At 44.5% G+C, this 19,536-nt stretch overlaps 2 protein-coding genes across 2 annotated transcripts; both read left to right on the forward strand.

Moving 5' to 3' along the window:
• The first annotated feature begins 1,360 nt into the window (after positions 1 to 1,360).
• Positions 1,361 to 16,054, forward strand: LOC115159748 (drebrin-like protein B). The gene is made up of 16 exons (XM_029709777.1): positions 1,361 to 1,819; positions 1,940 to 1,995; positions 6,336 to 6,448; positions 6,543 to 6,617; positions 6,717 to 6,860; positions 6,942 to 7,028; positions 12,789 to 12,866; positions 13,106 to 13,257; positions 13,373 to 13,427; positions 13,546 to 13,611; positions 13,783 to 13,885; positions 14,122 to 14,307; positions 14,727 to 14,801; positions 14,944 to 15,077; positions 15,231 to 15,300; positions 15,526 to 16,054. Exons 1-16 carry the CDS (start codon positions 1,737 to 1,739, stop codon positions 15,660 to 15,662), a joined length of 1,614 nt encoding a protein of 537 aa, XP_029565637.1. The 5' UTR covers positions 1,361 to 1,736; the 3' UTR covers positions 15,663 to 16,054.
• A 350-nt stretch (positions 16,055 to 16,404) lies between these two features.
• Positions 16,405 to 18,216, forward strand: LOC115159749 (cytochrome c oxidase subunit 5B, mitochondrial). The gene is made up of 4 exons (XM_029709778.1): positions 16,405 to 16,553; positions 16,995 to 17,065; positions 17,335 to 17,434; positions 17,640 to 18,216. The coding sequence occupies exons 1-4, from the start codon at positions 16,457 to 16,459 to the stop codon at positions 17,750 to 17,752; spliced, it is 381 nt and encodes a 126-aa protein (XP_029565638.1). The 5' UTR covers positions 16,405 to 16,456; the 3' UTR covers positions 17,753 to 18,216.
• Positions 18,217 to 19,536: the final 1,320 nt, after the last annotated feature.

Raw genomic sequence — 19,536 nt, forward strand, 5'->3', positions numbered from 1 at the left:
TCAGGGGGAAAGTACATCTTTGCAATGTCTGGATTCCCAGCCAGATCACCCGTGATACAGTGGTCTAAGGCACTGCATCTCAGTGCAAGAGGCGTCATTACAGTCCCTGGTTCGAATCCAGGCTGTATCACATCAGGCTGTGATTGGGAGTCCCATAGGGTGGCGCACAATTAAAAATACAAATCAGGTTGCATCCCCACTGAATATCGTTCAGTTTTAGTGTTGTTTCACCACACTGAATTATATTGGATTCCAGCTGGCTTCATGTGCATATTCATAGGAGAGAACTGAAGGATGTAATGGTAGGCTAAGGATTATAATGAAGATTATGGTGTTGATAATGCCCGCTCTCCTTCTTTCTTTATTCTTTGTGTGTGTACTTTTTTCTGTGGGACTGTAACCCGAGCCCTCCCTTGGTCTGTTATCAGCTCTAACACCCCCCCCCCCCCCCCCCCCCCCCCATATATGTTTATGTGACTGCAGGTCCTTGCTACAAAATTGACACTCAACCCTCTAGCAAACCACAGGCATTTCCAAGCTAACATAATACTATTGCACAATAGTGTGTTTGTGCATGTGTGTGTAGTGCAAACATGTGTGTGTGATGGGGGTGTTGGGAATGATGAGTGTCATGCCCCCCTCCCTCATAATAAAACCACCCACCAACGAGCAAAGGAGACAAGGGATTAGATTGCATCTGAAATAGTGTGTGTGTGTGTGTGTGTGTGTGTGTGTGTGTGTGTCTACACCTCTATGTCTGTCTGTGTACATTGGTGAAAAGGAATTTCCTCTTTTGTTCCTGAGAAAGCTAGTGTATGTTCAGTATGTGTGTGTGTGGGTGCGTGTGTATGTGTAAAAGAGGAAGCTGGAGGGTGCTCATCTACACACAGAGAGAGAGAGAGCGTGCACAAGAGAGAGAGCGAGAGAGGGATGGCAGGGATAGAAAAGGAGGGAGAGAGAGAACTGCTCACCAACAGCAAAGAGATAATGAGATAGAAAGAGAGTATGTGATAGGATAGAGAAAGAGTGAAGATCGACTTATCAACAAGGCTGATGTTTGTGAACCTTCTGTAGTCTAACCAGCAATCACCTTCAGTCACTTTACAGTAGACTCTTCCACCACTTGAATAGTTAGCAGGAAGCATTTAGTCTGCCAACCTGCTTGTACTGAAGAACTTGCGGTTCTGCAGCACCAATCTAAAAAATTTGACTTTTCCGGTTCTGCCCTGACCGGTTTCTTTCACTCGCTCGCTCTCTCTCTCTCACACACACACACACACAGACACACACACACACACACACACACACACACACACACACACACACACACACACACACACACACACACACACTGCCCTGACAAGTTTCAGAGAGGTGTGTGTGTAGTAGTTCCTTCATACTGAATCAGCTCGGACAGCCTGTGTGTGTTGTGGTCCTCTTTCCTTGATTTCTCTAGGTAGAATATTTGAGTCTTACTTTGACACAGAGAAAATACTATTCTTTTGCCGATTTGGTCCTGATCCATCCCAGTTTTGACAAAGCTGAAAGAATCCCCTGGGTACAAGACTTGCTTGTCATTGGAAGTTCTGCCTTTACCCACTAGAGTGCTCTTTCATCATTCAGTGTATCTCAGATACTCCAACTGAAGAGACCATTTCTTATTTCCTGGATAAAGTTTTGGTGCTGCGTTTTCTTTGACGCAGTGGATGCCACAGCACAGGTAGACAAACAGGAGAATGTCGGTGAATCTAAGTAAAAACGGAGCAGCGCTCACGGCCGCGTATAAAGAAGTGGTGGATGTGAAGTCTGATACCAACTGGTGAGCAGAAGGTTTAGATCAGTTGATTTGGTATCACAGTTGTATCTGTATGTGTGTGTTTGTGATTCAGCAATGACAAGAGAGAGAGAATCTTCCAGTTGTTTTTCTGTCTGTCTACAGGGCTCTGTTCACCTATGAGGGGAACACCAATGACATCCGCCTGGCAGAGAAGGGAGGTGAGTGTGGGTCTGCAATATGAGTTGTTTGTGCATCTGTGTAATGGGGGGGGGGAACTTGTTGTATGATAACTGAAAACTGAAGATACACCATACCACGTAGGCTTTAGTCTAGCTGGCTGACATGGTCATCAGTAACGTTGACGGCCCACGTTCGATTTGTGTGTTTGTGTATGTTTAAATATATATATATATATATATATATATATATATATATATATATATATATATCACCTTTATTTAACCAGGTAGGCAAGTTGAGAACAAGTTCTCATTTACAATTGCGACCTGGCCAAGATAAAGCAAAGCAGTTTGACACATACAACAACACAGAGTTACACATGGAGTAAAACAAACATACAGTCAATAATACAGTAGAAAAATAAGTCTATATATAATGTGAGCAAATGAGGTGAGATAAGGGAGGTAAAGGCAAAAAAAAGGCCATGGTGGCGAAGTACATACAATATAGCAAGTAAAACACTGGAATGGTAGATTTGCAGTGGAAGAAAGTTCAAAGTAGAAATATAAATAATGGGGTGCAAAGGAGCAAAATAAATTAATACAGTAGAGGAAGCGGTAGTTGTATGGGCTAAATTATAGATGGGCTATGTACAGGTGCAGTAATCTGTGAGCTGCTCTGACAGCTGGTGCTTAAAGCTAGTGAGGGAGATAAGTGTTTCTAGTTTCAGAGATTTTTGTAGTTCGTTCCAGTCATTGCAGCAGAGAACTGGAAGCAGAGGCGGCCGAAGGAGAAATTGGCTTTGGGGGTGACCAGTGAGATATACCTGCTGGAGTGCGTGCTACAGGTGGGTGCTGCTATGGTGACCAGCGAGCTGAGATAAGGGGGGACTTTACCTAGCATGGTCTTGTAGATGACAGTGGGTTTGGCGACGAGTATGAAGCGAGGGCCAGCCAACGAGAGAGTACAGGTCGCAGTGGTGGGTAGTATATGGGGCTTTGGTGACAAAACGGATGGCACTGTGATAGACTGCATCCAATTTATTGAGTAGGTTATTGGAGGCTATTTTGTAAATGACATCGCCGAAGTCGAGGATCGGTAGGATGGTCAGTTTAACGAGGGTATGTTTGGCAGCAAGAGTGAAGGATGCTTTGTTGCGTAACAGGAAGTCAATTCTAGATTTAACTTTGGATTGGAGATGTTTTATGTGAGTCTGGAAGGAGAGTTTACAGTCTAACCAGACACCTAGGTATTTGTAGTTGTCCACATATTCTAAGTCAGAACCGTCCAGAGTAGTGATGCTGGACGGGCGGGCAGGTGCAGGCAGCGATCGGTTGAAGAGCGTGCATTTAGTTTTTCTTCTATTTAAGAGCAGTTGGAGGCCACGGAAGGAGAGTTGTATGGCATTGAAGCTCGTCTGGCGGGTTGTTAACACAGTGTCCAAAGAAGGGCCAGAAGTATACAGAATGGTGTCATCTGCGTAGAGGTGGATCAGAGACTCACCAGCAGCAAGAGCGACATCATTGATGTATACAGAGAAGAGAGTCGGCCCAAGAATTGAACCCTGTGGCAGCCCCATAGAGACTGCCAGAGGTCCGGACAACAGGCCCTCCGATTTGACACACTGAACTCTATCAGAGAAGTAGTTGGTGAACCAGGCGAGGCAATCATTTGAGAAACCAAGACTATTGAGTCTGCCGATGAGGATGTAGTGATTGACAGAGTCGAAAGCCTTGGCCAGGTCAATGAATACGGCTGCACAGTATTGTTTCTTATCGATGGCGGTTACGATATCGTTTAGGACCTTGAGCGTGGCTGAGGTGCACCCATGACCAGCTCTGAAACCAGATTGCATAGCGGAGAAGGTGCGGTGGGATTCAAAATGGTCGGTAATCTGTTTGTTAACTTGGCTTTCGAAGACCTTAGAAAGGCAGGGTAGGATAGATATAGGTCTGTGGCAGTTTGGGTCAAGAGTGTCCCCCCCTTTGAAGAGGGGGATGACCGCAGCTGCTTTCCAATCTTTGGGAATCTCAGACGACACGAAAGAGAGGTTGAACAGGCTAGTAATCGGGGTTGCAACAATTTCGGCAGATAATTTTAGAAAGAAAGGGTCCAGATTGTCTAGCCCGGCTGATTTGTAGAGGTCCCGATTTTGCAGCTCTTTCAGAACATCAGCTGATTGGATTTGGGAGAAGGAGAAATGGGAAAGGCTTGGGCGAGTTGCTGTGGGGGGTGCAGTGCTGTTGACCGGGGTAGGGGTAGTCAGGTGGAAAGCATGGCCAGACGTAGAAAAATGCTTATTGAAATTCTCAATTATAGTGGATTTATCGGTAGTGACAGAGTTTCTTATCCTCAGTGCAGTGGGCAGTTGGGAGGAGGTGCTCTTATTCTCCAAGGATTTTACAGTGTCCCAGAACTTTTTTGAGTTTGTGTTGCAGGAAGAATATTTATGCTTGAAAAAGCTAGCCTTGGCTTTTCTAACTGCCTGTGTATATTGGTTTCTAACTTCCCTGAAAAGTTGCATATCACAGGGGCTGTTCGATGCTAATGCAGAACGCCACAGGATGTTTTTGCGTTGGTTAAGGGCAGTCAGGTCTGGAGAGAACCAAGGGCTATATCTGTTCCTGGTTCTACATTTCTTGAATGGGGCATGCTTATTTAAGATGGCGAGGAAGGCATTTTTTTTAAATAACCAGGCATCCTCTACTGACGGGATGAGGTCAATATCCTTCCACGATAACCGGGTCAGGTCGATTAGAAAGGCCTGCTCGCTGAAGTGTTTCAGGGAGCGTTTGACAGTGATGAGTGGAGGTCGTTTGACCGCTGACCCATTACGGATGCAGGCAATGAGGCAGTGATCCCTGAGATCTTGGTTGAAAACAGCAGAGGTGTATTTAGAGGGCAAGTTGGTTAGGATGATATCAATGAGGGTGCCCGTGTTTACGGCTTTGGGGTGGTACCTGGTAGGTTCATTGATAATTTGTGTGAGATTGAGGGCATCAAGCTTAGATTGTAGGATGGCTGGGGTGTTAAGCATGTCCCAGTTTAGGTCACCTAGCAGCATGAGCTCTGAAGATAGATGGGGGGCAATCAGTTCACATATGGTGTCCAGAGCACAGCTGGGGGCATAGGGTGGTCTATAGCAGGCGGCAACGGTAAGAGACTTGTTTTTAGAGAGGTGGATTTTTAAAAGTAGAAGTTCAAATTGTTTCGGTACAGACCTGGATAGTAGGACAGAACTCTGCAGGCTATCTCTGCAGTAGATTGCAACACCGCCCCCTTTGGCCGTTCTATCGTGTCTGAAAATGTTGTAGCTAGGGATGGAGATTTCAGAGTTTTTGGTGGTCTTCCTAAGCCAGGATTCCGACATGGTTAGGACATCCGGGTTGGCAGAGTGTGCTAAAGCAGTGAATAAAACAAACATAGGGAGGAGGCTTCTAATGTTAACATGCATGAAACCAAGGCTATTACGGTCACAGAAGTCATCAAAAGAGAGTGCCTGGGCAATAGGAGTGGAGCTAGGCACTGCAGGGCCTGGATTTACCTCTACATCGCCAGAAGAACAGAGGAGGAGTAGGGTAAGGGTACGGCTAAAAGCTATGAGAATTGGTCGTCTAGGACGTCCGGAACAGAGAGTAAAAGGAGCAGGTTTCTGGGGGCGATAAAATAGCTTTAATGTACAGACAAAGGTATGGTAGGATGTGAATACAGTGGAGGTAAACCTAGGCATTGAGTGATGATGAGAGAGATATTGTCTCTAGAAACATTATTGAAACCAGGTGATGTCATCGCATGTGTGGGTGGTGGAACTGAAAGGTTGGATAAGGTATAAGGTATAATGAGCAGGGCTAGAGGCTCTACAGTGAAATAAGCCAATAAACACTAACCAGAATAACAAGGCATATTGACATTAAGGAGAGGCATGCTTAGCCGAGTGATCATAAGGGTCCAGTGAGTAGTGAGGTTGGTTGGGGTCACGGAGATTCAGACAGCTAGCCGGGCCATGGGTAGCAAGCTGGCAGAAGATGGTCTGTTTTTAGCCACCTCATGCGTTTCTGTCGGTAGATTAGTGGGGTTCCGTGTGGTAGAGGGGACCAATCCAATTGGCAAAATAGTTATAGTTATAGTGGCCCAAGAAAATTGTCCGATAGACCTATTCAGATAGTAGCCGATAAGACAGCTAACGATTAGCGGGCCGCAGATGGGCGCTCAGGTTACGTCGCGACGGAGGCGCCAGTTGGATAACTCCCTCGGGCAGATAACGTCAGTAGTCCAGTCGTGAAGGCCCGGTGGGGCTCCGCATCGGCAGTAAAACGGGTCCGGATAGGTGATTGTAGCATGTGTATCTGTATGTTTGTGTATATGTATCTGTATGTAGACGGCGGTCTGGAGGAGATGGTGGAGGAGTTGAGCAGTGGGAAGGTGATGTATGCCTTCTGTTGCGTCAAGGACCCCAACTCTTGCCTGTGTAAATATGTCCTCATCAACTGGGTAAGTAGCACACACACACACCACCCTCGAAGCATAACGATCACTAGAGACCTTTGTCAAATCAGCTATTCACCTTTGTGTGTGTGTGTTTTAGACAGGTGAAGGGGTAAAGGACTCTCGGAAAGGACAGTGCGCCAACCATGTCATTTCCATGGGTAACTTCCTAAGGGTGAGTTTTACCTGCTTTAAAGAGAGAGATGCTCCAAAATGTTAATTCTCTAAAATCGCGCTGTGTAGACTCTCTCTCTGACCAATCTCTTTCCTGCAGGGTGCCCATGTGACCATCAATGCACGGGGAGAGGATGACGTGGAGCCAGAAAGTATCATGGGTAAAGTGGCCAAGGCGTCGGGGGCCAACTTTAACTTTCGCAAAGAGACACAGAAATACAGTGATGTACCCAGTGGACCTGTGGTGAGAACACACACACACTCACGCACACACAAGCATACACACACACACACACACGCAGAGTAATGTGTTGTTGTGTTTCAGGGGTCGGTGTACCAGAAGACTAATGCTGTGGATGAGATTCTGCAAACCCAAGAGACACAGAAATATGACATACCCAGAGGACCTGTGGTGAGAACACACTCTCTCTCACACACACACACACACACACACACACACACACACACACACACACACACACACACACACACACACACACACACACACAAAACAGTGTAGTTATTCCCTCCTCAAGGCAATCAAACAGGCAAAACGTCAGTTTAGAGACAAAGTGGAGTTGCAATTCAACGTCTCAGACACGAGACATATCCTGTTATGGCTAGGGGGCAGTATTTTCACGGCCGGATAAAAAACGTACCCGATTTAATCTGATTATTACTCCAGCCCAGAAACTAGAATATGCATATAATTATTGGCTTTGGATAGAAAACACTCCAAAGTTTCTAAAACTGTTTGAATGGTGCCTGTGAGTATAACAGAACTCATTTGGCAGGCCAAAACCTGAGAAGATTCCTTACAGGAAGTGCCCTCTCTGACCATTTCTTGGCCTTCTACACTCTCTTTATTGAAAACTGAGGATCTCTGCTGTAACGTGACACTTCCTACGGCTCCCATAGGCTCTCAGAAGGCGGCAAAACGCTGAATGATGCCTTTGCAGGCCCTGGCTGAAAAACAGTAGCGCATTTGGATAGTGGTCGATCTGAGAACAATGAGACTGAGGCGAGTGCACGAGGCGACACCATGTTTTTATTTTTTCGTTTTTGAACGAAAACAGGGTTTCCCGGTCGGAATGTTATCGCTTTTTACGAGAAAAATCGCATAAAAATTGATTTTAAACAGCGGTTGACATGCTTCGAAGTACGGTTATGGAATATTTTGAATTTTTTTGTCACGAAACGCGTCGGGCGCGTCACCCTTCCTCACCCTTCGGATAGTGTCTTGAACGCACAACAAAACGCCACTATTTGGATATAACTATGGATTATTTGGAACCAAACCAACATTTGTTATTGAAGTAGAAGTCCCAGGAGTGCATTCTGACGAAGAACAGCAAAGGTAATCCAATTTTTCTTATAGTAAATCTGACTTTGGTGAGGGCTAAACTTGGTGGGTGTCTAAATAGCTAGCCCGTGATGGCGAGCTATCTACTCAGAAAATTGCAAAATGTGCTTTCACCGAAAAGCTATTTTAAAATCGGACATAGCGATTGCATAAAGGAGTTCTGTATCTATAATTCTTCAAATAATTATTATGTTTTTTGTGAACGTTTATCGTGAGTAATTTAGTAAATTCACCGGAAGTTTCGGTGGGTATGCTAGTTCTGAACGTCACATGCTAATGTAAAAAGCTGTTATTTGATATAAATATGAACTTAATTGAACAAAACATGCATGTATTGTATAACATAATGTCCTAGGAGTGTCATCTGATGAAGATCATCAAAGGTTAGTGCTGCATTTAGCTGTGGTTTGGGTTTATGTGACATTATATGCTAGCTTGAAAAATGGGTGTCTGATTATTTCTGGCTGGGTACTCTGCTGACATAATCTAATGTTTTGCTTTCGCTGTAAAGCCTTTTTGAAATTGGACAGTGTGGTTAGATTAACGAGAGTCTTGTCTTTAAAATGGTGTAAAATAGTCATATGTTTGAAAAATTGAGGTTTTCGGATTTTCGAGGACTTTGTATTTCGCGCCACGCCCATCATTGGATATTGGAGCAGGTGTTCCGCTAGCAGAACGTCTAGATGTAAGAGGATATGTGACAGGGTCTACAGACAATCACGGACTACAAAAGGAAAACCAGCCACATCACGGACACCAACCTCTTGCTTCCGGACAAGCTAATCACCTTCTTCGCCCGCTTTGCGGATAACACAGTGCCACCGACGCGGCCTGCTACCAAGGACTGTGGGCTCTCCTTCTCCGTGGCCGACGCGAGTAAGACATTTAAGCATGTTATCCCTCACAAGGCTGCTGGCCCAGACGGCATCCCTAGCTGCGTCATCAGAGCATGCGCAGACCAGCTGGCTGGTGTGTTTATGGACATGTTCAATCTCTCCACATCCCAGTCTGCTGTCCCCACATGCTTCAAGATGGCCACCATTGTTCCTGTACCCAAGATAGCAAAGGTAACTGGACTAAATGACTATTGCCCCTTAGCTGTCACTTCTGTCATCATGAAGTGCTTTGAGAGGCTAGTTAAGGATCATATCACCTCTACATTACCTGTCACCTTAGACCCACTTCAGTTTACATACTGCCCCAATAGATCCACAGATGATGCAATCGCCATCACACTGCACACTGCCCTATCCCATCTGGACAAGAGGAATACCTATGTAAGAATGCTGTTCATTGATTATAGCTCAGCATTCAACACCATAGTACCCTCCAAGCTCATCATTAAGCTTGAGGCCCTGGGTCTGAACCCCACCCTGTGCAACTGGGTCCTGGACTTCCTGACGGGCCACCCCCAGGTGGTGAAGGTCGGAAACAACACATCCACTTCATTGATCCTCATAACTGGAGCCCCACAAGGGTGCGTGCTCAGCCCCCTCCTGTACGCCCTGTTCACCCATGACTGTGTGGCCAAGCACGCCTCCAACTCAATCATAATTTGCAGATGACACAACAGTAGCAGGCTTGATTACCAACAATGACGAGACAGCCTACAGGGAGGATGTGAGCGCTCTGGGAGTGTGGTGCCAGGAAAATAACCTCTCACTCAATGTCAACAAAACAACAGAGATGATCGTGGACTTCAGGAAACAGCAGAGGGAGCATCCCCCATCTACATCGACGGGACCGCAGTGGAGAAGGCGGAAATCTTCAAGTTCCTTGGCGTACACAACACTGACAAACTGAAATGGTCCACCACACGTACAGTATGGCGAAGAAGGCGCAACAGCGCCTCTTTAACCTCAGGAGGCTGAATAAATTTGGCTTGGCACCTAAAAACCTCACAAACGTTTACAGATGCACAATTGACAGCATCCTGTCGGGCTGTATCACCGCCTGGTACGGCACCTGCACAAGGCACAATCTCAGGCCTCTCCAGAGGGTGGAGCGGTCTGCCCAATGCATCACCGGAGGCAAACTACCTGCCCTCCAGGACACCTACAGCACCTGATGTCACAGGAAGGCCATAAAGCTCATCAAGGACAACAACCACCCAAGCCACTGCCTGTTCACCCCGCTATCATCCAGAATGTGAGGTCAGTACAGGTGCATCAAAGCTGGGACTGAAAGACTGACAAACAGCTTTTATCGCAAGGCCATCAGACTGTTAAATAGCCATCACTAGCACATTAGAGGCTGCTGCCTATATACAGTTGAAGTTGGAAGTTTACATACACTAAGGTTGGAGTCATTAAAACTCGTTTTACAACCACTCCACAAAATTCTTGTGAACAAACTATAGTTTTGGCAAGTCAGTTAGGACATCTACTTTGTGCATGACACAAGTCATTTTTCCAACAATTGTTTACATACAGATTATTTCACTTATAATTCACTGTATCACAATTCCAGTGGGTAAGACGTTTACACACACTAAGTTGACTGTGCCTTTAAACAGCTTGGAACATTGCACAACATTATGTCATGGCTTTAAAAGCTTCTAGTAGGCTAATTGACATCATTTGAGTCAATTGGAGGTGTACATGTGAATGTATTTCAAGGCCTACCTTCAAACTCAGTGCCTCTTTGCTTGACATCATGGGAAAATCAAAAGAAATCAGCCAAGACCTCAGAAAAAAATTGTAAACCTCCACAAGTCTGGTTCCTCCTTGGGAGCAATTTCCAAATGCCTGAAGATACCATGTTCATCTGTACAAAAAATAGTATGCAAGTATAAACACCATGGGACCACGCAGCCGTCATACCGCTCAGGAAGGAGACGTGTTCTGTCTCCTAGAGATGAATGTACTTTGGTGCGAAAAGTGCAAATCAATCCCAGGACAACAGCAAAGGACCTTGTGAAGATGCTGGAGGAAACAGGTATAAAATGATCTATATCCACAGTAAAACGAGTCCTATATCAACATAACCTGAAAGGCCGCTCAGCAAGGAAGAAGCCACTGCTCCAAAACCGCCATTAAAAAAGCAAGACTACGGTTTGCAACTGCACATGGGGACAAAGATCGTACTTTTTGGAGAAATGTCCTCTGGACTGATAAAACAAAAATAGAACTGTTTGGCCATAATGACCATCGTTATATTTGGAGGAAAAAGGGGGAGGCTTGCAAGCCGAAGAACACCATCCCAACCGTGAAGCAAAGGGGTGGCAGCATCATTTTGTGGGGTGCTTTGCTGAAGGAGGGACTGGTGCACTTCACAAAATAGATGGCATCATGAGGGAGGAAAATTATGTGGATATATTGAAGCAACATCTCAAGACATCAGTCAGGAAGTTAAAGCTTGGTCGCAAATGGGTCTTCCAAATGGACAATGACCCCAAGCATACTTCCAAAGTTGTTGCAAAATGGCTTAAGGACAACAAAGTCAAGGTATTGGAGTGGCCATCACAAAGCCCTGACCTTAATCCTATAGAACATTTGTGGGCAGAACTGAAAAAGCGTGTGCGAGCAAGGAGGCCTACAAACTTGACTCACTTACACCAGCTCTGTCAGGAGGAATGGGCCAAAATTCACCCAACTTATTGTGGGAAGCTTGTGGAAGGCTACCCAAAACGTTTGACCCAAGTTAAACAATTTAAAGGCAATGCTACCAAATACTAATTGAGTGTATGTAAACTTCTGACCCACTGGGAATGTGATGAAAGAAATAAAAGCTGAAATAAATCATTCTGTCTACTATTATTCTGACATTTCACATTCTTCAAATAAAGTGGTGATCCTAACTGACCTAAAACAGGGAATTTTTACTAGGATTAAATGTCAGGAATTGTGAAATACTGAGTTGAAATGTACTTTTCTAAGGTGTATGTAAACTTCCGACTTCAACTGTACATAGACTTGAAATCACTGGCCACTTAAAGAAATTGAACAATAGTCACTTTAATGATGTTTACATATTATGCATTACTCATCTCATATGAATATTCTGTATTCTATTTTATTCTACTGTATCTTAGTCTATGCCGCTCTGACATTGCTTGTCCATATATTTATATATTCTTAATTCCATTCCTTCACTTAGATTTATGTATATTGGGCATATATTGTGAAATTGTTATGTATTACTTGTTAGATATTACTGCACGGGCGGAGCTAGAAACACAAGCATTTCGCTACACCCGCAATGACGTCTGCTAAACATGTGTATGTGACCAATAAAATTTGATTTGATTTGACACACACACACACAAACAGCTGTAATATTTTTTTATTTTTTATTTCACCTTTATTTAACCAGGTAGACCAGTTGAGAACAAGTTCTCATTTACATCTGCGACCTGGCCAAGATAAAGCAAAGCAGTGTGACACAAACAACAACACAGAGTTACACATGAAATAAACAAACGTACAGTCAATAACACAATAGGAACTAAAATCTATATACAGTGTGTGCAAATGAGGTAAGATTAGGGAGGTAAGGCAATAAATAGGCCGTAGTGGCAAAATAATTACAATTTAGCAATTAAACACTGGAGTGATAGATGTGCAGAAGATGAATGTGCAAGTAGAGATACTGGGGTACAAAGGAGCAAAATAATTAAATAAATAACAATATGGGATGAGGTAGCTGCATGGGCTATTTACAGATGGGCTATGTACAGGTGCAATGATCTGTGAGCTGCTCTGACAGCTGATGCTTAAAGTTAGTGAGGGAGATATGAGTCTCCAGCTTCAGTGATTTTTGCAATTCGTTCCAGTCATTGGCAGCAGAGAATGTATTGTTGTGTTTCAGGGGTCGGTGTACCAGAAGACTAACGCTGTGGATGAGATTCTGCAAACCAACAAGGACAACTTCTGGGCCCAATCTCAGGTAGACCTTCTCAGATAGCCAAGCCTACATTTTATTTGTCGTATGTAACTAGTAAGCTACATTGAAGTGCTTGCTCTTAAGACATAACAAAATTCCAGACAAAAGTAATACTATATTGTTATCTCCCTATTCCTAATGTGGTATGCAATCCTGTTTTGAGTTACTCTGCTGCTGGTTCTTTGGGAGTTTGGTTCCAACAGAATGTTACATTTCTCACTCTTTTTTTCTCAATCTTTCAGAGAGATGAGGAGGTGCGTCAGAAGGAGGAGAGCAAGAGAGTGGAGGAGGAGAGCCAAAGGGTGAAAAGAGAGCGAAAGGAGAGGGATGAAAAGGAGGCTGCAGAGAGAGAAACGAGGGCAAAGGAGAGAGCCTCTCAAATCGACCAGGCAAAGTCAGTCATCACAGATGCACACACACATGCGCGCACACACACACAAACACATGCTCAATAATATAATACTGTCTGTGTGTGTGTCCGTTTGTGTGTCTGTGTTTGTGTGTGACAGGACTTACCAGAAGCAGCAGGAGTCAGGGTATAGAGACCAGGAACAACATCAGCCGGTGAGCCTTCTATGTGGTACTATGTGTGATTTCTATGCGTTGCACAAAATGCTTTTGTGAGTTGCAGTATTCCAAACGTATTTGTGTGTGTGTTTTTGTGTGTGTGTCTGCTTTTTAGGAGCAGCAGGACAGTGAGCGTCAGAACTCTCAGAGGATAAGACCTGCATCTGTACAAAAAGCAAACGTGAGAGTCCGCACTCACTGTGTGTGTGTGTGTGTGTGTGTTCAATATGTCATAATTTACTGAACTTTGTGTGTGTGTGTGTGTGTGTGTGTGTGTGTGTGTGTGTGTGTGTGTGTGTGTGTGTGTGTGTGTGTGTGTGTGTGTGTGTGTGTGTGTGTGTGTGTGTGTCAGGAGGCAGCACGTCTGATCTCCCAGAGGTCCTTGAACCCCAGAGAGCTGTTTAAAAAGAGAGAGCAGAGTGCTTCACTGGACAACACGCCCAGCTCCAGACCTGGTAAAATCACCTAGAATGTTGTAATAGTGTTGTATAGATAAGCAACAAGGTGGGTATCGATATAGAAAACTGGTCAAAGCTAAACACACTTAATAACTTAAATAAAGTTATCAATAAATCATTATGACATATCAATAACACATTCTGCTCCCCCCCCCCATAACACATATTCTACACATATTCCCCTAGCCCCAATAACATATAACACATATTATTCCCCTCTCCCCCTCCCTCAGGGAAGCTGCAGAGCCCCTTCCTGGCTCAGAAGTCCACTGAGAGAGAAACACCCATCGAACCACGTTCCCCACAATACCCAGCTTTTCTTCACCCAGAAGCCCCAGCTCCACTGCTCCCAAAAATACCTGCTCTGCTCTCAGAGCCCAGGGCACAGGCAGCCCCACTGTCACCTGTCCAACCCGCAGGTAATACATGCACCCACCCACCCACACACACCTGTATCATAGATAACCCTTTAACCCCTGCTCCACTGGTCCCAGAATACCCTGCTCCACTGCTCCCAGAAGCAGCTGCCCCTCTCTCACCTGTCCAACCCACAAGTCAGACACGCATGCACACATGAATGCACACACACATCTGTATCATAGCTAAGCCTTTAACTCCTTACTTCTCTGCTCCCAGAACCCCCTGCTCCTCTACTCCCAGAAACCCCTGCTACTGTGTTCCTACAGCCTGAGGCACCTGCTGCCCTACACTCACATGTCCAACCCACAAGCCAAACACGCATGCATACAGCCATGCAGCGAACTCTTTCCACCACAGGCTGATTTATGTCGTAGTGATAAGGCTGTCTAAATAATATGTGGGTGTATGTGTGTCACAGAGTCCTCCTTCACTGAAGAGGAGTACTGGTCGGATGATTTTGATGATGATACACAGGACACAGCACCAGAGGATGGTAGGCCTCCGCCTCCGCCTCACACACACACACACACACACACACACACACACACACACACACGCAAACTAATTTCCACTCTCGCATTGTTACCACTTAAAAACTACAGCTGGTGAGGGTCTTTAAATATTGAATCTCTCAGAGCCAACAGTTGCCGGCCTGGTTCAGGGTAGAGAGGAGCACATTGGCCCAGATGAGGTATACGAGCTCCTGCCATTGGCAGAAACAAATGAGGAGGATAACATTTATGATGATATCTACCAGGACACACCCAAAGTAAGTCTACAGGAAGTATAATGACTTTGCTCTTAGCCATGTTATCAAATATTATTCCAAATAGGTTGGAAAACTCTGTGGTGTTATGACTCCACTGTTTTATTCCTCTTCAAATCTTATTTAACTCCCTATCACTTGAACAATCTCTCTCAGGTGCTGGAGCAGAGAGAGGAGGCCAGTGGACAGGATGTGCGTGCCAGGGCTCTGTATGACTACCAAGCCAGTGAGTGTTGCCCAGCTCTGGGTTCAAATCAAGTCCCTCTCTTTTTCTCATTTTATCTTCTTTCATCTGATCCTTCTTTGCTTTTCTCATCTTTTCTCTGATGTCCCACGTCATATTCCTTCCCTTCTTTCATCTCTTCTGGCACCACTCATCCCCATCTCATCTCTATCCATAAAGTTGTATTGAATTTAATCTTCTTTCATCCTTCTCTCCTCTCCTCCTCAGCTGACGACTCTGAGATTACCTTTGATCCTGATGACATCATCACAGGGATAGACATGGTGGATGAGGGTTGGTGGAGAGGCTACGGACCGGATGGACACTACGGAATGTTCCCGGCCAATTATGTTGAGCTCCTGTAGTTCCAAAGCCCTCCCACATGCCTGTACAACCAATTAGAGCATCAGTTGGATCATTCTGACTGCGACCCATGCGAACAATACAGGGGTAGGAAGGGGGATGTTTTCCTCTCTGCACAGATATTAGGTTTATAAGTAGAAAAGTGAAGAGAATGGGGGTGCAGGGCTTATCGGGGATGTCAGGGAAAGTGACTGTCACTTGATTACTGTATTTTAATGTACAACAGAGCTAATGTCAGTGTATTCTAGTCTTTATGATTGTCTGGTTTTAGTCAGGTCTCAGACTAGCAGTCTTCTATGGGATTATGGGGATGTTTGGGGTTTTATATGTGTCTTGAAGTTGACTTCTGCTTTTGATCCACTTTTCAATAAATAAAGATGCATGTCCAACTGTTTCCATGTGCTTAATCTTTTCTACCATTTGAAGCCTCATGAGTTCTAAAGTATTTATGCTCATCCCTCTTCTATGAAATGGGGATGGTGTATTAATTTGGACTAATCTTGCCTAGTTTAATAAAGGTTAAATAAAAAATAGATTATTGACAGATGATGTCATGTAGGCCTACTGAATGCACTGCAATGTTTCCTTAGTTGTTTTTGGGAACGAAAGGTTGAATCAGTTTGCATGATAAAGTAAATGCATAGCCTACCTTTTCAGGTAACGTTAGTCAACCACCAGAGCCTTGAACGCGTCTATTTTTTAAATACAAGAGCACAGACGTAAGAATAATGCGACTGTCACGTAAATATTAAGCGTCATCAGTGTGCTGCCAGTTGTATTTCGACCAGAAAGAGAAATGGCTGCAAGGTTATTGCTTCGCTCGGCCGTCAGGGCCGCTACAACTTGCCGGGCCGCCCCGATCCCTGCTCTCACCCGCGGCATGGCGGTTGGAGGTGAGTCGGTAATGTGGAGGTTTTGGGGAGAAGCATCGTATTTCACATATTGATGTCTTGCCAAGGACAGGCGATGCATTGCCAGGCAATGGCGCAAGGCATCCTAGCCAAGTTGTCACAATATTCGTTTTATCAAAATACAATTTTCAATCTGTCCACATTTTGTTCTCGCTAAGTAGCTAGCTGAGCAGATGTTTTCATGTCCAATATTGAGCTATTTTGCCTTTTATAGCGACCTTTGTCAAAGTCAAAGATGGTACCTTAGTTTAGGGTTCTAGCTAGCGCGTTAGCGAGCTATCCGTGTCGACTATCATTCAATGTGCCTAGCGCGGAAGTAGCCCACTGCTCATTTTGCTAGCTAATAAACTAGCTAATGCCAACTAAGTGATTAGCCAACTAACTAGTTAACCTTGCTAGCTAACACTGATGACATGTTTTCAGGCATCCCCACCGACGAGGAGCAGGCCACTGGTCTGGAGAAGATCGTTATGAAGGCTGCGCAACAGGGCGCGGTGAGTCGAGATTACATTTGTATGAAATTAATATTATTTGCGTCTGCTGTGTTGCCATAGCCAACATTTACGTAACACCGATAGTTTAACATGTCAAGTATTAGTTTGGCAGTAATCATATTCTTTTCTCTCAGCATTGGCCCAACATGCCTCTAACTTTATCTAGCCACATTTAGGATCCTTACAAGGTTTCTGTGTGCTTTGTTCTCCATGTCACCAAGTCATACCTAGGTCTAATACTGAACCTGTCTTGTGTGATTTCTTTCCAGGACCCCTACAGCATGTTGAAGCCCAAAGAGTATGCTGGCTCAAAGGCCGACCCCCATCTGGTGCCCTCCATCACCACCAAGAGGATTGTGGGCTGTGTCTGTATGTGACTAGCTTTATATTAGTCTTTCTACAGCTGTCTGGTAGTTCTGTGGCCAGAAGCTGTACCACTCTGATTTATCATGGCTGTCTGAGGGTTGTCCTTCCTGCTCATATCTAATGTCTCCTTCAACTGATCTCTCCCTCCTATCTTACTCCCACCCTTTCTCCCCTTCTCTCTCACTTTCTCCATCCTCTCTCTCTCTAGGTGAGGAGGATAACACTGCAGTGGTGTGGTTCTGGCTCCATCAGGGCGATGCTCAGCGCTGTCCCTCATGTGGCTCCCACTACAAACTGGTGCCCCATGAGCTGCCCCACTAAAATACACACCAACACACACCCTCTTATATACATACACAGATCTCCTAGTACCTTTACATGACATTACATTCACTGAAAGATTCCAGCTTCTTTTGGATGAAGGGGGTTAGATGGTGATGTCAAATCTGTTCTTTCAGGAAGTGTATTTGCACTGGGAGTTAGGTGTTCTAAATTAGAATGTTGGGCCTCTGTGTGTACCCTTTGGTTTATTTTAATCATGTGTTCGCTGTCCAATTTCTTTCTCATCCTAGCATCTACTTGAAAATCTATCTAACCTGCTATCCTCAATGTCAGTCTGTGATCAAAGGACCAGTTATTGTTTAAAACTTACCGAAGGCCTAGGCCTAACGGTGTGGGACGCAATGTTATTTTTAAAAGCAATTCCATTTAAACAGCAGTTTACGTTGATGTATGTACTGTATACTTGGTCTTATCAAATGAATAAAGTCTACTCCCTTAACTCCTCTTGCTGTTTCGGTGGTGATGTAGAATAGCGTGATGGTTTAGGTCAGGGGTGGGCAAAATACAGCCTGTGTTAAAATTTAAAAAATATATACTAAATCCCTAAAACCGGATGGAAAGTATGTAGAAATGATAATAGACCTATATAATTAGAAATGAGTGCCAGTTTTCTAGGACTTAAATTGGTTTTGACCAGCAAATCTGTCCACACAATCAGTGGCACTCTGTTGAATTTCGAAATCACAATGTGGCCCTCGAGCAAAAATTAAGATTATTTAGGTCATCTGGATCTGAGAAGCCGGTGCATATATTCAAGGACTATGGTTGTCACACTTATTTTGACAGTTTTCATTGTGGTGCCATGTGTAATGTATAGTACCCTGCTTTTTGTAAGAGCAAGCTAATGGCACGGAGGGGATAAATTACGTTTTACAGGCTCCTAACCAATTGTGTTTTTTTTCACATTAACTTCTTTTGTACATAATGTTGTTGCTTCTGTCTCTTATGACAGAAAAGAGCTTATGGATATCAGAACAGCGATTACTCACTTGTAACTGGACGAAGATTGTTTTCTTTAATGAGTCTGATGCGAAGGATATATTGTTTCTCCCAGACCAGGCCCAAATCCCTGTCATTCACATGAAAAAAAGACAGGTCCAGGGGGGACAGTTCTGGGTGCCATGTGATAATTTGTGGGTGAGTGGGTAACCCTCCTCTACCATCTATTCTATTGGCCAACGTACAACAATTGGAGAATAAACTGGGTGAGCTCCGTCCAAGACTATCCTACCAATAGGACATTAAAAACGGTAACATCTTTTGGGTCACCAAGTCGTGGCTGAACGACGACACGGATAATATGCAATTGGCTGGGTTTTCCGTGCATCGGCAGGACAACAGCTACGTCCAGGAAGAAAAGGGGTGGGGGTGTGTCTATTTGTCAATAGCAGCTGGTGCGCGATGTCTAATATTAAGAAAGTCTCGAGGTATTGCTTGCCTGAGGTACAGTACCTCATGATAAGCCGTAGACCACACTATCTACAAAGAGAGTTTATCAATATTTTTCATAGCCGTATATCACAAAACCGATGCTGGCACCAAGACTGTATAAGGCCATAAGCAAACAAGAAAAATGCTCATCCAGAAGCGGCGCTACTAGTGGATGGGGATTTTAATCCAGGCAGACAAATCTGTTTTACCTCATCTCTACCAGCATGTTACATGCAACCAGAGGAGGAAAAAAACTCTAGACCACCAATACTCCACACACAGAGACGCGTACAAAGTTCTCCCTCAGCCTCCTTTTGGCAAATCTGACCATA

This window comes from Salmo trutta, chromosome 23 (assembly GCF_901001165.1).
Source record: "Salmo trutta chromosome 23, fSalTru1.1, whole genome shotgun sequence".
Classification (NCBI taxonomy): Eukaryota; Metazoa; Chordata; class Actinopteri; order Salmoniformes; family Salmonidae; genus Salmo; species Salmo trutta.

Excerpts from the sequence above, each read along its gene's own strand:
- LOC115159748 (XM_029709777.1), top strand. The coding sequence starts at position 1,737 with ATGTCGGTGAATCTAAGTAAAAACGGAGCAGCGCTCACGGCCGCGTAT. Across the intron at positions 12,867-13,105 it reads ACTTCTGGGCCCAATCTCAG|AGAGATGAGGAGGTGCGTCA; the intron begins GTAGACCTTCTC and ends TCAATCTTTCAG. Across the intron at positions 14,802-14,943 it reads GGACACAGCACCAGAGGATG|AGCCAACAGTTGCCGGCCTG; the intron begins GTAGGCCTCCGC and ends TGAATCTCTCAG.
- LOC115159749 (XM_029709778.1), top strand. The coding sequence starts at position 16,457 with ATGGCTGCAAGGTTATTGCTTCGCTCGGCCGTCAGGGCCGCTACAACT. Across the intron at positions 17,066-17,334 it reads AGGCTGCGCAACAGGGCGCG|GACCCCTACAGCATGTTGAA; the intron begins GTGAGTCGAGAT and ends ATTTCTTTCCAG. Across the intron at positions 17,435-17,639 it reads GAGGATTGTGGGCTGTGTCT|GTGAGGAGGATAACACTGCA; the intron begins GTATGTGACTAG and ends CTCTCTCTCTAG.